We start from the raw sequence: 17,548 nt of genomic DNA, 5'->3' as shown, positions 1-17,548 counted from the left end.
TGGAGATTCTCATCCACACTTTTGTATCGTCTCGTCCTGATTATTGCAACTCCATCTTCACATGATTGAGCAAAAACCTCTAGAACGGCTCCAGGATGTCCAGAACGCTGCTGCCAGGCTTTTGACTAATTCATCTACGTTTTCACGCGTCTCTCTGTTGTTAATGCAGCTGCACTGGCTCCCCATCCGCTACCGACTGCATTTAAAATCCTGGTTTTAACATCCACAGCTCTTAATAACCAAACACCGGTCTACAGAAAGACCTTTTGCAGCCGTCCACTCCCAGCAGGTCCCTGAGGTCATGTGACCAGGGTCTGCTGGTGGTTACAGACTAAAGGTGACAGTCTTTGGAGCAGTGGCTCCATCCTCTGGAACTCCCTTCCTCTCAGCCTCAGATCTGCAGACTCAGTGTTTTCTGTAAGAAGCAGCTAAAAACCTCTTTTTAAAATAGCATTTTCTTTCATTTTTTAAATTGACTGTGTTTTATTGTGACGCACTTTGTGATTTTTATCTTAATAGGTGCTATACAAATATTATTATTAGGCAACGATGAAGATGCTGTTGCCGAAGATGAAGACGGCGTCAGTCAGAAACCATGACCTCGGCAGGCGTTTGGGCGCCGTGGAGGACCAACGGGAGCCTGAAACGTGGTTTCATCTCCTCTGGATTATTATGGTCTGCCGAAGCTGACTAGAGCGGCTCCGTCTGCTGCAGGTCTTTGAACCAGCAGCAGATCCAACATCCCTGCAGGTTCTTCACTGGATCCCAGTTGGAATCCAGTTCTATGCGTTTAGGTTCTACATCAAATCTCTTCTTAGGTTCCACAAACCGTCTGGGGCTCTTAGACCTCCGGGTTTAGCTGCTGTCACTCAAACGTTCAGTAACTCTGGAATGTTGTCCCAGGTTCTGCTGCCTCTGCTGAGGACCGATCAAAGCTGCAGAGGGTCTGAGTGATGCTGTCACTGCCTGGCTGGAAGATCCTCCTGACAGGATCCTGAAGTGGATCGGTTGAGATCTTTCTGGAGGGAACTGAGGAGAATCAAAAAACACTAAGCTCTGAAAATAGAGGAAAAGGTTTCAGACAGCTGTGTGATGAAGAGCAACCATCACCAGACGAATCGCATTTCCTGCAAAAACGCCACGGGGAAGCTCTTCCTGTTTGCTGCCGTCCTCCAGCTGCCTGAGATGACGCGGCTGCAGCAACAAGGCGAATCCCACGCCGCTGCTCCTTCAGGACTGGGGGGTCAGCAGCACCTTCTCGTGGAGTGGAGATGGTGCTTCAGCGCCATCCAGAATATTCTTCCCTGAGTTTGAAGATGAAGCAGTCAAAGACCCGTGAAAATGATGTTTGTGGTGTTTTTCTGATGCTGGACTTTGGATCGGCCTTCCTGACCCTTTCTTTATTCAGATCCTTGTGAATCAGGAGCGGATGACAAAACGTCCTTTGATCAAGCTTTGAGCGGTGACATAGAAGCCTCCAGGCTCCGCCCCCTTCTGCAGACCAACAGATCCATGAAGGTCTCAGTTTTCCTGGTCTGAGCCGGAATCTGGATCTGAACTGGACGGATGGATGGATCTGATGTTGCTGCACCGCTAATGCTAGCTTGGGGGTGTGAGGGGCTGTACGCTAGAGGGGGAGAGTATAAACAAAAGGATGATGGGAAATGAGGGCAGGCTTACTCTGCACCAATAGTCCCACCCACAACCCAGAGGTGAATTTCTGATGAACTCCTGGCACTCTGCAGAAACTAAGTCCAAGAAAACGACCCAGATGTTTGGATTTTGGCTAAAAACAGTAACATCATCGTGAAAAGACTTTAGATCAGAAGAGGATTGGAGCGGGACTTTGACATTTCACAGTGACGGTCATGTTTGTCAACCAAACCTCTAGAAGAATGTGTTCAGAGGATTCTTTGTGTTTCATTGTCCTGCAGAAGGTTTGGCTGTAGACTTCATGTTTCTGACCTCTGACCTCTTCCTGTACTCAGCAGAAGATCTTTACCAACAGTAAAATGTTCAATAAAAGCACAAATCCATCGTGCAGTAACGACGCAGCTGTTGTGCTGCAGTGTCAGAAAAACAGCCTTTCTCCGCTACTTCATCCAGAAATCGCCTCCTGAAAGCTCCCACGCCCCCTGAAGGCAGCACGTCGTGTCTTTACGTCAGTGCGTGATATCCTTCCGCGTGGGTGAAACGCGCGGTCCTTTCCCTCCCGACGATTCAGGATGCGGATGGGCGGCTGCGGAGCTTCGACGCGCTGCTGTTTGCCTCGATCGTAAACATTTCCCCGCATCATCCGAGTCAGAAGCACCGAGCGAACACCGGAGAGCTCCCGCCTTTTCCGCAGCGAACCGAGTTCGCCCCGACGGCACCGACTGAGCACCGTGGAAGAAATATAATCCGCTGCGGCGGTGCGCGGCTACAGAACGTGTGAGAGACGAGAGCGGCGGCGGCGGCATGGAGCTCATTACCATCCTGGAAAAAACGGTCTCTCCGGGTAAGCGCCCACTCGCCCGTCCGCTGTTTGGGCTCCGGTTGGCGGTCCGGGTCTGCAGGAAGGACACCGGGCAGATGCTAGCTGGCAGGGCTAACGGTGCTAAGGCTCCGGCCTGAGTCGGGACTCGTCATTCGTGCGTTGCCGGTGCAGTTGGAACCCCGCCACCAGCAGGTAAAGTCCGGTAAATTTGTGGCCCTCAGCGGCGGGGAAGTTTCCGGTTTGCGGTGGCGAGCAGGAGCGCAGGCTGAAGCCGCAGGACCGGTTACCGGAGCGACCCTGCCCATCCATGCCATGCCGGCGCGGCGGCTGCTTTAGCCGTTAGCTTAATGCTAGCAGCCGCTTCCTTCTCGAGCCTCAGCGTCCTCGCGGGAGCGTTCAGCGGGCGCGTTAGGCTGCCAGCACTTGGCTGTTGAAGGCCGGTTCGGCTGGGTTCGGCGGCTGTCTGGAGAACCAAACGGACTCCTAACGAGCGCCTTTAGCAATGCTAGCATGCTAATCTAGCGCGCTTTACCCGTGGTTCAGACGCAGTCCGTGAACGCATCGTGCTCTGTTTTCAGGTCCGCGGCCCACGTGGGCCACTGATTAGGTGATGGCGGAAATGTCCGGGCCGACCCGGCCCGGGCGTCGGTGCGGCTGCAGGCCGGCCGGCGTTGGCTGACCTCTGCCCTCTCTCCGCAGATCGGAATGAGCTGGAGGCGGCGCAGAAGTTTCTGGAGCAGGCGGCGGTGGAGAACCTGGTAAGTTCGGTCTGCGGGGCGGTGCGGGGCGGCCGGGCGAACGGAGCATCCGTGATCAGCTGGCGCACGCGCACTCACTCAGTGAGCTCTGACGTCTCCCCCAAAGACCTGTGTTTCCCCTAAAGTCCAGTAATCCAGAGGAGGTCCGGAACCCCCTTCTTGATGGTCAGACTAGGATCAATCCCACAATGCTTTGCAGTCACGGGAGTGAAGCCATAAGCACTTCTGCTCTCCGTCCTCCGGTCATGCTAACAGATGTGGGTTTACCTGCTAGCATGACGCGGCATCATGTGACCTTTTTGGAACCAGGAAGTCCCGCCTGTGCCGTTACTGTGATGCTCAGACTGTATGTAATGATGCTGCAAAGCATGATGGGAGAGATTTTGGCTGCAGGCAGAGTCTGGACTAGAACCCTGAAGTGGCTTCGGTCTCAGGACCTCCTTTGGGTTTGGGGGCGGGCCTTCAGGTTTTCGTTCCACGGCGGTCCGAGCCTGAAGGCCCCCCGCTGATGTTCTCGTTCTCTCTCTCTCTCTCTCTCCCCCCCCCAGCCCACCTTCCTGGTGGAGCTCTCCAAGGTGTTGGCAAACCCGGGGAACACGCAGGTGGCCCGGGTGGCCGCGGGCCTGCAGGTGAAGAACTCCCTGACCTCCAAAGATCCTGACGTGAAGACGCAGTACCAGCAGAGATGGCTCGCCATCGACGCCAATGCTCGCCGCGAGATCAAGAACTACGTAAGTGCTGCTGAAGGCGGCTGTCTGAGCGGGGGGCGGAGCTTACCGGGTCCGTGTTTCTCCTGCAGGTCCTCCAAACTCTGGGCACAGAGACGTACCGGCCCAGCTCCGCCTCGCAGTGCGTCGCCGGCATCGCCTGCGCTGAGATCCCGGTCAACCAGTGGCCCGAGCTGATCCCTCAGCTGGTGGCCAACGTGACGGACCCGTCCAGCACCGAGCACATGAAGGAGTCCACGCTGGAGGCCATCGGCTACATCTGCCAGGACATTGTGAGTGACGCGTCCCGTCACGTGGGACCTGCCGGGCCCTCTCCAGGTTCTGGAGGGTTCTGGGCCCCTCCCACTGCTGCATGGCCTCATCGATATCAGACGGCGGTTTGTCCTCCATCCTCTGGTTTCTCTACGTTCCCGGTTCCTCAAAGCAGCAGACGCTTCGGTCGTTGCCGTCTGCGTCCCGGTTCGGGTTCGGACCGATCACGTCAGGAACCTTTGGTTCTTGTGGGATCAGAACCCGTCCTTCAGAGTCTCAGCAGGCGGCCCGATCCGTACGTTTGTCAGAACCTCCAGGATCTCGCTGCAGTTTTTTCTTTAGGGTAGATATTTTTCAGGAAGGAAGAAGAAACTTGAATTTAAGCTCCGCCTCCATGAGACGTCAATAAACAGAGCAGAATGTTTCAGCGTGAAAAGTGACATTTAGCCACAAAGTGGAAGTTTGTTTTCAGTTTTTATTCAAATGTGTCTGTTGGTCATTTGAACTTTGACCTCTGAGGTCTGAAATTCAGCTTCAAGCAGAGATTAATGGATGTCTCAGGTATTGATCACGTGGACTAAACGCTCAGATCAATAAAGAGGATCAATCAAACTGCTGAGGTTCTTCAGCTTCGTAGGGTTAAGCCGGTAGAACCAAGTCGGAGAATCGCTGCGTCCAGAACCGGCGCCGCTGCGTCCAGAACCGGCGCCGCTGCGGCCGATTTAAAATGGTGAATCGAGTTTTTCTGGTTTGAAACCTCAGGAAAGGTTCCAACTCACTGGACTTTCTGGGGTTCTTGGGATGTTCTGGCTCACCTTCTGTGTTCCTCCATTTGACTGGAAGCGGGTCAGAACCCGGCAGGTTCTAACGGCTTCCCGTGTGCTCAGGACCCGGAGCAGCTGCAGGAGAACGGAAACCAGATCCTGACCGCCATCATCCAGGGCATGAGGAAGGAGGAGCCCAGCAACAACGTGAAGCTGGCCGCCACCAACGCGCTTCTCAACTCGCTGGAGTTCACCAAGGCCAACTTTGACAAGGAGGTAGGCGGGGCTGGAGGCGGGGCTGGGGGCGGAGTTAGCAGATCGCTGAGCCCTGCCCTCTGTTTCAGACGGAGAGACACTTCATCATGCAGGTGGTGTGCGAGGCCACGCAGTGTCCCGACACCAGAGTGAGTATGCACACGTGCACGCTCCTGAGCGCGCCCCAGCTCCAGGCTGACGCCTCTGTGCTGCGTTCAGGTGCGCGTGGCGGCGCTGCAGAACCTGGTGAAGATCATGTCGCTGTACTACCAGTACATGGAGACGTACATGGGCCCGGCGCTGTTTGCGGTGAGGATGGAGGGGCGTGTCCGGCGGCTCGCCGTCAGCCGGCCCCTCCTCATGCGTCGTCTCCTCCGCAGATCACCATCGAGGCGATGAAGAGCGACATCGATGAGGTGGCTCTGCAGGGCATCGAGTTCTGGTCCAATGTCTGCGACGAGGAGATGGACCTGGCCATCGAAGCCTCGGAGGTGCGTCCGCGGCCCCCCCGCCCGTCCGGCGGCGCTGCGATCCGCCGACTCATGCCGTCTCTTCTCATCCAATCACAGGCCTCTGAGCAGGGCCGCCCCCCCGAGCACACCAGCAAGTTCTATGCCAAAGGAGCGCTGCAGTACCTGGTCCCCATCCTGACCCAAACCCTGACCAAGCAGGTGAGCCGGCCGCCCCGCCCGCAGCCGCCCGGGCGTGCACGTGCAGCTCTGAGTCTGTGTGTGTGCAGGACGAGAACGACGACGACGACGACTGGAACCCCTGCAAAGCGGCGGGCGTGTGCCTGATGCTGCTCGCCACGTGCTGCGAGGACGACGTGGTTCCTCACGTTCTGCCCTTCATCAAGGAGCACATCAAACACCCCGACTGGCGGTACCGCGACGCCTCCGTCATGGCCTTCGGCTCCATCCTGGAGGGACCCGACCTGAACCAGCTGAAGCCCCTGGTCATCCAGGTACGTGGGGGCGGGGGCGGGGCAGCGCCTTCACGCCCTCTGACTGTGTGCTCCGCCTCAGGCCATGCCCACGCTGATCGAGCTGATGAAGGACCCCAGCGTGGTGGTGAGGGACACCACGGCCTGGACGGTGGGGAGGATCTGCGAGCTGCTGCCTGAGGCCGCCATCAACGAAGTTTACCTGGCCCCCCTCCTGCAATGCCTGATCGAGGGGCTGGGGGCGGAGCCAAGGGTTGCTTCCAACGTGTGCTGGGTGAGCTGCATGAGCGGGTTTAGTCTCTGAAGCTGCTGCGGTCGGACACACGGGTTCAGGCGCCGCTTCCACGGATGTCTGGAGCTGTGACGGTGTGGGATTTTTGATCACCGCCGTGATGAACCAGCAGGGGCGCCGTGCCGCGGTTAACCGCAGTACCCCCCCCCCCCCCCCCCCTCAATACAAAATCACCCAGCAGCTGCGTTGCAAATGAAAACAATTACGATGCAGTTTTCTTTATTAACAAATAACAGTCACAACTAACTACTAACTATCTTAAGGAACTAACCATATAGGTGTTGTACAATGACTGTGTGTGTGTGTGTGTTGGAGGAAGGAGCACACGTGTGTTGGGGGTGTGTGTGGATTCTTCTGCTCTCTAGCTGCAGGTGAGGTTTCACCTGTGCTCTCTGGTACAGACATCTTCTCAGAATATTCTATATATTCCAGTAATAAACAGACTGCAGACACTTTGTCACCTTTCCGGTAGCCATGAAGAACGCGGGGCAGGACGCTCCGCCTCTGTTTATACAGACACGTAACGTTACGCTGCACAAAGTAGTTCCCAAACAAAACATGTAGTGATATTCATGGAAATCTAACAGTTCATGTTTGGTGTTACGGAGTGAAGGAGAACAGTAATAGTTCTAACCACGCACCAAATGCAGAACTCAAAATACATAAAAACGTGCGGTGATGCGGGGATCGCCACACCCCTAGTGATGCGTTCAAGAACGAACTGAACAGTGGCTTCCTGATCTCAGAGCACCTCCAGATGAAGGAGGTTCGACGTGGAATGTGGTAAATCTGGTGAATCTTGTTCCAGGCCGTTTCTGTCTCAGCTCTATTCCCATTTATTAAATACTTGGTACAATTCTGGACCGCGGTCATCGATGACGGTTGGCTCCCCAGTGAATTCAAACAGACGCCGGCCGTACGCCACTACAACACCAGAGCTCCTGACTGGTCAAAGCTCCACTGGTTTGACGTCCAGTTCGTGTTTCATTGCCGCACATGTTGCCCTCAAGCGGAGGGTAAAACTTACATGGCGACGCCTGAAACGCTCATTTGCGCATAGACATCCGTAGGGCTGTGACGATAACCGCATCAGCGGGGGGGGGTATTACTGTTCTCCTTGCAGCGTAACGTTACGTGTCTGTATAAACAGAGGCGGAGCCTCCTGCCCCACGTTCTTCATGGCTACCGGAAAGGTGACAAAGTGTCTGCAGTCTGTTTATTACTGGAATATATAGAATATTCTGAGAAGATGTCTGAACCAGAGAGCACAGGTGAAGCCTCACCTGCAGCTAGAGAGCAGAAGAATCCACACACACCCCCAACACACGTGTGCTCCTTCCTCCAACACACACACACACACAGTCATTGTACAACACCTATATGGTTAGTTCCTTAGATAGTTAGTAGTTAGTTGTGACTGTTATTCGTTAATAAAGAATCCCAAATCCTCCAGCGCCCCCTGCTGGTTCATCACAGCGGTGATCAAAAATCCCACACCATCACAGCTCTAGCGCCACACTTGCCTGGTGTGTATGCGGCTTAACGGGCGGCGCCGCTGTGAGACGCTGATGGCTTTCCACCCCCTCAGGCCTTCTCGTCTCTGGCGGAGGCGGCGTACGAAGCCACGGACGCGGCAGAGGACCAGGAGGAGCCCAGCACCTACTGCCTGTCCTCGTCCTTTGAGATCATCGTGCAGAAGCTGCTGGAGACCACCGACAGGTACCGCCTTCCTGGCCGTGCAGGAGCAGCGGTCTCAGCGGCGCTCCGTCCCGTCTGGTTGGTGTGACACAGTTGTGTGTTTGTTGTGTCAGGCCTGATGGTCATCAGAACAACCTGCGCTCGGCGGCCTACGAGGCTCTGATGGAGATCGTGAAGAACAGCGCTCAAGACTGCTACCCCGCCGTACAGAAGACCACGCTGGTCATCATGGAGCGCCTGCAGCAGGTCTTGCAGATGGAGGTAAAACTGGAACCTGGAGAAGAAATGAACAGACTCAGGAAGTCCACTGTAGTCTGTTGTGATGCAACTTCCTGTGTTTAGTCCCACATCCAGAGCACCTCGGACAGAATCCAGTTCAACGATCTGCAGTCCCTGCTCTGTGCCACGCTGCAGGTAAGACTCAGCACTTCCTGTCTCACTGTGGCGGTCTCTGGGCACTTCCTGTCTCACTGTGGCGGTCTCTGGGCGCTTCCTGTCTCACTGTGGCGGCCTTTGGGCACTTCCTGTCTCACTGAGGCGGACTCTGGGCACTTCCTGTCTCTCTGTGGCGGACTCTGGGCACTTCCTGTCTCACTGTGGCGGCCTCTGGGCACTTCCTGTCTCACTGTGGCGGCCTCTGGGCGCTTCCTGTCTCACTGTGGCGGCCTCTGGGCACTTCCTGTCTCTCTGTGGCGGTCTCCGGGGGCTTCCTGTCTCTCTGTGGCGGACTCTGGGCGCTTCCTGTCTCACTGTGGCGGCCTTTGGGCACTTCCTGTCTCACTGTGGCGGACTCTGGGCACTTCCTGTCTCACTGTGGCGGCCTCTGGGCGCTTCCTGTCTCACTGTGGCGGCCTCTGGGCACTTCCTGTCTCTCTGTGGCGGCCTCTGGGCACTTCCTGTCTCTCTGTGGCGGCCTCTGGGCGCTTCCTGTCTCACTGTGGCGGCCTCTGGGCGCTTCCTGTCTCTCTGTGGCGGTCTCCGGGGGCTTCCTGTCTCTCTGTGGCGGCCTCTGGGGGCTTCCTGTCTCACTGTGGCGGTCTCTGTGGCGCTGTTTGCAGAACGTGCTGAGGAAGGTGCAGCACCAAGACGCGTTGCAGATTTCCGACGTGGTCATGGCGTCCCTGCTGAGAATGTTCCAGAGCACGGCTGGCTCTGGCGGCGTGCAGGAGGATGCTCTGATGGCCGTTTCTACTCTGGTTGAAGGTATGTTCACGTGCACACGCCTGTGCATGTGCGTGGCGCTCCGATAACTCCTGTGTTTCTTTAGTTCTGGGCAGTGACTTTCAGAAGTACATGGAGGCTTTCAAGCCCTTCCTCGCCATCGGACTGAAGAACTACGCTGAATACCAGGTGAGCCCGCCTCTCGGACGCTCTTGGGGGTGAAGGGTGAGGACGGCCTGAGCGTCATGTGACCTCGTTGCAGGTGTGCCTGGCGGCTGTGGGGCTGGTGTGCGACCTGTGCAGAGCTCTGACCTCCAACATCCTGCTTTACTGTGACGAGATCATGCAGCTGCTGTTGGAGAACCTCGGGGTGAGCTGAGACGCCACCGCTCTTCCCAGACAGGAAGTGGGTTCCCGCCCTCATTGGGGGTGTGTGTGTGCAGAACGAGAACGTGCACCGATCCGTGAAGCCTCAGATCCTCTCGGCGTTTGGAGACATCGCTCTGGCAATCGGTGGAGAGTTCAAGAAGTATCTGGACATCGTGTTGGACACCCTGCAGCAGGCCTCGCAGGCGCAGGTGGACAAGGTCAGGAGCGTGCACGTGTGTGACCTGCAGCACACCTGCTGACATGCACAGGTGAGATGACGATGACTTGTGTTTCAGACGGACTACGACATGGTGGACTACCTGAACGAGCTGAGGGAGGGCTGCCTGGAGGCCTACACCGGCATCATCCAGGGCCTGAAGGGCGACCAGGAGAACGTGCACCGTAAGAGCGCGCTCGCACACCCCTTTGGTCACATGACAGCAGCGACGGCGGTTCCTCTTCCTGTCTGAAGTCAAGCAGGAGGATTTTACGCCGTCGCAGAGAACTGTGGGTCTTTTCACCCAGAAAGCTGCAGGTGGAGCCCGCCAACACGGCTCTCTGGTTTTGTGGGACCCCACAAACATGTAAACAAAGATGTAAACAATCCAAGCCAGACGTAAACAACAGATGTAAGCAGATGCTCCGCCCTCTTGTTCTGCAGCGGACGTCATGCTGGTGCAGCCCCGGGTGGAGTTCATCCTGTCCTTCATCCACCACATCGCCGAGGATGAGGATCACTCTGACGGAGTGGTGGCCAATGCTGCCGGCCTGATCGGGTGAGGGGCGGGGCTAGAAGGAAATGAGGCGTCTAACAACCTGGCTCCAGGCTAAATTGGAGTTGAATTGTTCTGAAACATTTTCTTAAATCCTTCAATGTACCGTCTATAAATCAGTAAAGAGGCTGTTATAAGCAGCCGCAGGAAATACTGGAATGACAGAAACGACCAGAAGATGCTGCTGCTGCAGATGCAGCTGCTGCAGCTTCTGCAGCTGCTGCAGATGCAGCTGCTGCAGATGCTGCTGCATTCACTTGAATGCAGCAGCATCAGCAGCAGCTGCAGCTGCTGCAGATGCAGCTGCTGCAGATGCTGCTGCAGCAGCTGCTGCAGATGCTGCTGCAGATGCTGCTGCAGATGCTGCTGCATTCACTTGAATGCGATGCTGCATTTCCCGCCGTTGTCGTGTGTAGAAAATCTACCTGCACGAACAAGTGGGGTTTGAACAGACCCTACTTCCTGTTTGTGCGGGGGCCTTGCTACATTTGTTGGGACCAAAGACCTGGTGGGTGGCACTGGGTCTGACCATGGACGGTTTCCGAGAACTGGACTGAGTGACTCCTCCCCCTGGCGTTCCAAACAGGAAGTAGCTGCAAAATCCCACAGACCTCTAGAGAGAAATAAACAGCGGTGACTCTGTCATTCTATTGGTCGGTATGGCTGTAGCATGTTGACTCTCACAGTAAAAGCCTCAGCATGGTCACTTGTCTGTCGCAGCGACCTGTGCACGGCGTTTGGAAAAGACGTGATGAAGCTGGTGGAGGTGCGCCCGCTCATCAACGACCTGCTGACGGAGGGCCGGCGCTCCAAAACCAACAAGACCAAGATGCTGGCCACCTGGGCCACCAAGGAGCTGCGCAAGCTGAAGAGCCAGGCCTGGTGAGCGTCCGACCTCTGACCCCGCCCTGCTGCGCTGCAGCGGCGAGTTCACGTGTGTCTGTGTGGTTGCAGATGGGGGGCATTCGTGACATCAGAGAAGCTTAAGGATGAACGGCGCCGGACGAGCGTGTTGGAGCGCCGCCGGCTGCAGTGAGATGAGTGTCTGTGTGAGCGCGATGATGACATCACCACCTCCAGTTCCAGCAGGCCACACCCCCACCACCCCTCCCCCTCCCCCTCGGACAGCCTGCCGACTGGACTCTATCCCCGCCCCTGCAACAAACCCGCCCCTCTGCTCGTTTTCTAGCTGGACCCCATATGACATCATGATGATGTCACCGGCCCACTGCTCCCAGCAGCAGGGTGGGGGGGGTGGGGGGCTGGACCACTCTGGACTTCTGGGTTTTTGTCGCTCTTCTTTTTCTTCTTCTGAGCGCGGTCGTGTGCTCAGACCCCGCCCCCGCCAACAGCAGCACTAACCCGTACAGGTGAACGCAGAGGAGCAAGTGCCAAAGGAACGCGGCGGCGGTGGCGGCCGGACTGGAGCTTCAGCCCCGCCCCTGCTGCTCGTGGGAGCAGTCCCTCAGCGTTTGTGCGCGTTGACACGATTTCAGAGAATTGAAGACGTTTGTAAAGGTTCTATTTTTCCATTGCTGTTAAAAATAAAATGTTATCAAACATTCCCGAGCAGTGCTGTGATTCTGGCTTCCTGCGGTCCACGCCCCCCCCACTGGACTTTGGAAGCTGGACTCCGGACGCCCTAAGGACTTTTTTTAGTCTACTGTTGGGGGGCCGTTGCGGTCTGGGTAGAGCTGTCTGGATCCTGTGGTTTTACCATCAGTGTTCAAGCTGCACTTGTGTGGGCTTTTATTTTGAAAAGATGCTGCAGCTGTAGGGAGAATGCACTTCCTGTGTACGTGAACCACATGCTGGATTGTTGCATTGTGAATCACTTGAAGCCAGTCTTCTTTTCAACTTTAGTGAACTAATAAAGTCTATATTGTTCTGAAGTTCTGCTTCTGTCGTCGTGATGAAGACGCTGGTGGACCTGAAGGTCGGCGACTTCCTGGAGTCTGAGGCTGTTCATTAAAGCACATCTGAAGTGTGGTTCCGTTTGGGAACCACAGACTCTGCTGGGCCACCAGAACCGAGTGAGGATCCAGGAGATCCTGACGGAGGCCAGCCGGGCCGGTGAGGCTCCACCTTCTGAAGTGTCTGTTAAGTGTAATCCTGACCTCCTGTTTCCTCTGACCTCTGACCCCTCCATATCACTCTCATACAACGGGACTGCCCCCCCCGGGCGGGGGGGGGTTGAAAGTGAACCGACAGCTGGTCATGAACTGTAACGTGACCTGTGGCCTGGACTCTGCGGCAGCGGTCTGGGGACCTACAGAGCCGCCCTTTGGCGCACTGATCCATGGTGATCTGTAGGATCTGTAGTGATCCGTGGTGATCTGTAGGATCAGCAGTGATCCGTGGTGATCTGTAGGATCAGCAGTGATCCGTGGTGATCTGTAGGATCAGCAGTGATCTGTGGTGATCTGTAGGATCAGCAGTGATCCATGGTGATCTGTGGGATCCGTAGTGATCTGTGGGATCCTTGGTGATATGTAGGATCCGTACTGATCCCCGCTGATCTGTAGGATCAGCAGTGATCCATGGTGATCTGTAGTGATCCGTGGTGATCTGTAGGATCAGCAGTGATCCGTGGTGATCTGTAGGATCAGCAGTGATCCGTGGTGATCTGTAGGATCCGTACTGATCCGTGGTGATCTGTAGGATCAGCAATTATCCGTGGGATCCGTGGTGATCTGTAGGATAAGCAGTGATCCGTGGTGATCCGTAGGATCCGTACTGATATGTGGTGATCTGTAGGATCAGCAGTGATCCATGGTGATCTGTGGGATCCGTAGTGATCTGTGGGATCCTTGTTGATATGTAGGATCCGTACTGATCCGCGCTGATCTGTAGGATCAGCAGTGATCCATGGTGATCTGTAGGATCCATGGCGATCTGTAGGATCCGTACTGATCCGTGGTGATCTGTAGGATCAGCACTGATCCTTGGTGATCTGTAGAATCAGCAGTGATCTGTGGTGATCTGTAGGATCAGCAGTGATCTGTAGGATCCGTACTGATCCGTGGTGATCTGTAGGATCAGTAGTGATCCATGGTGATCTGTAGGATCCTTGGTGATCTGTAGGATCCGTACTGATCCGCGGTGATCTGTGGGATCAGTAGTAATCCATGGTGATCTGTAGGACCAGTAGTGATCCGTGGTGATCTGTAGGATCAGCAGTGATCCGTGGTGATCTGTAGGATCCGTACTGATCAGTGGTGATATGTGGGATCAGCAGTGATACATGGTGATCTCTAGGATCCTTACTGATCCGTGGGGGCAGTTGTTCAAAGGTAAGCTGATCGGATTTTAGTGATCGGATTGGATCAATTCTTGAAAATGGGTTGTCCAAAAGGGAAAGAAGGAATCTGAAATCAGATTAGATCACAGAATCCAATCCTAGTTCTAATCTGGATCAAACCTTCAGTTTGTGTTGTTCTAAACTTGTCAGTAGGATTTGGATAACTTTGATCCAACAAAACGGGATTATCCTGATCCCAACAGGGGGTCGGATTTAAAGGTGGATTCCAGGAGGGAAATTGGTCAAATAATACATTTGTTTCATTTAGTGTTTATACTTTTATTCATATTTTGCACTTGACTTGTGTAACCGTTGTAACAGTGATAAAGTAGATACAGTAGACATAGGCTACCAGTTAAGCTATTCAGTAAAGTAAAAACAACCAAAGCAGAACTGCAGATCCGCCTCCTAAAAGCAGAGCCTGGAAATGCTGCTCTCTCCTCCTCAGATTAAGAAACTCCCTGAACATTCTTTATTTTGTTAACTATTGGACATTTAGCCATTTTATTTAAGACGTCTTCAAAATATCAACAATGTATTTGTTTTTTTATTTTTTGTGACTCAGATGAGGGATCATAAAAGAAATTATAAATGGAAGTGGATGTTTGTTATTTTTGTGTTTTTTCTCAGAATAACAATCTCTTACAGTGACCCCATGTTGGCTCTTCTACCTGCTCTTCACATAGCTGGTAGCCCGTGTTGTGATATGTTCTCCCATTTAGAGGACAGGTAATCTGGATCAGAGTGATCCAGTCCAATGTTGCTTTGAAAAACCGGCATAATAGTAAGACGGATTACCTGATCCTGCATAGGAGGAAATGTGATTTCCAAATCCGGATCATTTTGATCCAGATTAAACTTTTTGAACAACTGGCCCGTGGTGATCTGTAGGATCAGCAGTGATCCATGGTGATTCGTGGTGATGTGTGACCCTCTGTTTTCAAAAATTCAATACAAAAGAGTTGGAATAAATTAAATTGGATTCCACTGTGATCTGTGAGATTTGTAGAAGGGCTGTGTGGGATGCTTTAGGTGGTCCTCACGGGCGACCATGCAGGCGCTGCATTGGTGACCCCTGCTCTAAAAGGTCATGGAGAAAGCTGGTTGCCATGGTGACCCCTGCTGTCTCCAGGTTTCCTCTGCTTCCACATAGTGAGGAAATCCAACGTTTAACAAACACTAAGACTTCAGATTAAAACACAAAGATCTTTATTTTTAACAGAAATCACTGCAGAAGAACGACAGAACGTCACACAAGAACCTTGGAAAACAATAATACCAAAAATCCAAAGTCCCGCCTGAACTTTACAGTGATGCTCCTCCTTCAGCCGCTGCCTCAGGGTTATTTAGGAGGACCTGAACGTTTCTGGGCTTTGTTCCCACGCAGATGTGGAAATCCACAAACGCCTCCGAGTCTGAGGCATCTCACCCCAACGGACCACGCCTCTACCTGCAGCCAGGAGGTTGCACCGCTGACGCAGGAGGAGGAGCAGATTTGACCACAGTCCGGTTGTTCTGCCGCTTCAAGTTGATTCCAACTGACGGCGATCTCAGGTCAATGTCTGAACTCCTCATCTTCATCTGATGGGACCATCTTTACCTTCTAAGCACCTCCTCTGTCACTGCAACACAGGGGTCAGAGGTCACACGTTATCTGTAGTCAGCAGTTTTACCACATAGCCAAAGCAGACTGCAACAAAAAAATGTGAATATGAAAGCAGATCAGGGGCCTCATTTCTAAAGGTTGCGTACGCACAAAAGAAGGCGTACGCCACTCTCTACGCAATAGTTGAGATTTATAAAAAGCAAACTTGAGGGGAAAATGTGCGGTCCTTCACGCTCTGACCCAGGCGTACGCACAAAAACGGGTGAAATGAGAAACGGCGACGCCGTCGGCAGATGGAAGAAACACGTGAAAGTGAAAATGACAATCCTGCCTCTCAGAAATAACATGAAGACTTCACAAAGCAAGTCTGACAATTAACAGCTACACCAACACCCGTTTGATCGATCAGCAGTGAAACAAACAAAAAGAATCAAACGAAAATTACAACAGAAATTCAAATGAACACTTATTTGCAGAAAGAAAAGTGAAATATGTTCTGCAATATTGGCATGTTGTGCAATTCATCCTCATAAATAATATAGTTAACAGAACAAAATAATGTACAAAACTGATGTTCTCCTCAGTGTGTCCGTCTGGAGGAGCAGATATAGGTGCAATTAGATAGACAGACGTACTAATTGTCCACTGGGGAAAGTTGTTTTCATAGTAAAACATTTCTTCGTAAGCTATGGAATTATGGTATTCATACATACGCCTTACAATGTCTGGCTTATGTATGCATGTCTGAATGTGACATACAGCAACAAGAAATTACATTTGCTGATCAATTTCCCATTTCCACGTGGATTATTACCGACATCTGTAGCTTGTCAGATGTAATTAAATCGATGGAAATAAAATGCCCCATCACAATGCGTAATGACGCACAATGGCTGATCTTGCGCTCTTAGAAGATGTGGCAAATGGAAGAATTCGGAGTGAACGCATCTTTAGACAGCAAGAAGACTTGCTGTCAAACGAGGACGAGTGGCTTATGTCTCGACTATTGTAATGCTCTTCTCTTTGGTCTTCCCAACAAAACTCTAAATAAGCTTCAGTTGGTCCAGAATTCAGCTGCCCGCATCATCACCAGAACCCCCTCCTTCCATCACATCACTCCCGTTCTCCAGCAGCTGCACTGGCTTCCAGTAGCCTTTAGGATTCAGTTCAAGCTCCTTCTCTCCACTTTCAAAGCCCTCCATAGCCTGGCTCCCTCCTATCTCTCTAATCTCCTCCATGTTAACACTCCCTCTCGCTCTCTTCGGTCTTCTTCCTCCCTTCAGCTCTCTGTCCCTCCGGCCCGTATGGTCACCATGGGGAGCCGTGCCTTCAGTCGCTCTGCTCCCCAACTCTGGAACTCTCTCCCCCCAGACCTCCGTAACACTGACTCCTTTCTGATCTTTAAATCCAGACTCAAAACTCATCTGTTTAAGCTCGCATTTCCGGAACACAATTTCTCATCTTCTGTCAGCTGATTTTACTAATGAATCCAATTTATTTATTGTTTTTAACATGTTGTGATTTTATTGTGTTTTACCTCTAACTTTGTACAGTGACCTTGGGTGTTTTGAAAGGCGCCTTTTAAATAAAATGTATTATTATGAGCCGGTTCCGACTTCCTCGAGCCGTCCTGTTGGACCTCTGCGGGCTTTTGGGCCCGGCGTTACAGAGGAGCAATCGGAGGAACCACGCGTGTCACCCGGTGCATCTGGCGCGTTGGCGTCCCCCTCCGCCTCAGTCACCACTCCACTTAACAGGGATTCCCCAATTCTTGCCGCCAGTCTGTCATCAAGAGGGGTCAGCTCCGGTGCCCCCCCCCGGTGGCAGAGACACTCTGGCGACGTTTTTTTGCCTCGACTTTGATGTCCGACCATTTCTTTTTTATTTCGGCCACGGTCCGAGGTTGTGAGGCTACAGCATTTACGGCATTTGCCGCTCACGTGCCTTTTTGGCATTAGTAATGCCCACACTGTGCCCTCCAAACAACACTTTCTCCTCTTTTCCACCTCGCCAACGATAACTTCTACTTCACATTGAGTGAAGTTACGTTTTTTTCACTTCCTCTCTGTGTTTGCCATGGTTTCGCAATCAATGAATATTCATTTGTGGGCGTTTCACGGACTATTTATGGGCAACTATGGGCGTGTCATGAAGCCGCAAAAGCTGCGCTGC

General features: G+C 53.2%; 2 protein-coding genes and 1 non-coding gene across 3 annotated transcripts in view; 2 read left to right on the top strand and 1 right to left on the bottom strand.

Moving 5' to 3' along the window:
* The first annotated feature begins 2,169 nt into the window (after positions 1-2,169).
* On the top strand, positions 2,170-12,361 carry kpnb1 (karyopherin subunit beta 1). Its single transcript, XM_004085443.4, has 22 exons — positions 2,170-2,497; positions 3,176-3,234; positions 3,783-3,965; positions 4,034-4,234; positions 5,102-5,254; positions 5,323-5,382; positions 5,453-5,542; positions 5,614-5,724; positions 5,803-5,904; positions 5,973-6,197; positions 6,259-6,450; positions 8,057-8,187; positions 8,280-8,427; positions 8,509-8,580; positions 9,225-9,369; positions 9,434-9,516; positions 9,590-9,697; positions 9,771-9,914; positions 9,993-10,098; positions 10,358-10,472; positions 11,190-11,351; positions 11,424-12,361. Coding segments are annotated over exons 1-22 (2,631 nt in total). The 5' UTR covers positions 2,170-2,457; the 3' UTR covers positions 11,425-12,361.
* LOC111947847 lies at positions 10,141-10,278 on the top strand. Its single transcript, XR_002873797.1, has one exon. It is a non-coding gene; the product is annotated as a small nucleolar RNA SNORA79 (small nucleolar RNA).
* Positions 12,362-14,956: 2,595 nt separating the features above from the next.
* LOC101162572 (serine/threonine-protein kinase WNK1) overlaps positions 14,957-17,548 on the bottom strand; it is a 35,959-nt gene continuing 33,367 nt past the window's right edge. The window contains exon 24 of the mRNA XM_023957165.1: positions 14,957-15,392. Coding sequence (XP_023812933.1) covers positions 15,390-15,392 — 3 coding nt within the window. The 3' untranslated portion in view covers positions 14,957-15,389. The remainder of the gene's footprint in view (positions 15,393-17,548) is intronic.

This window comes from Oryzias latipes, chromosome 8 (genome assembly GCF_002234675.1).
Source record: "Oryzias latipes chromosome 8, ASM223467v1".
Lineage (NCBI taxonomy): Eukaryota > Metazoa > Chordata > Actinopteri > Beloniformes > Adrianichthyidae > Oryzias > Oryzias latipes.
The sequence above is the reverse complement of the archived record's forward strand: the minus strand, read 5'-3'. Positions and strand labels throughout refer to the sequence as shown.

Bases quoted from the DNA above. Each gene is read 5' to 3' on its own strand.
- kpnb1 (XM_004085443.4), top strand. From the start codon at position 2,458: ATGGAGCTCATTACCATCCTGGAAAAAACGGTCTCTCCGG. The intron at 5,383-5,452 runs GTGAGTATGCAC...TGCTGCGTTCAG, and splicing joins CGCAGTGTCCCGACACCAGA to GTGCGCGTGGCGGCGCTGCA. The intron at 9,915-9,992 runs GTCAGGAGCGTG...CTTGTGTTTCAG, and splicing joins CGCAGGCGCAGGTGGACAAG to ACGGACTACGACATGGTGGA.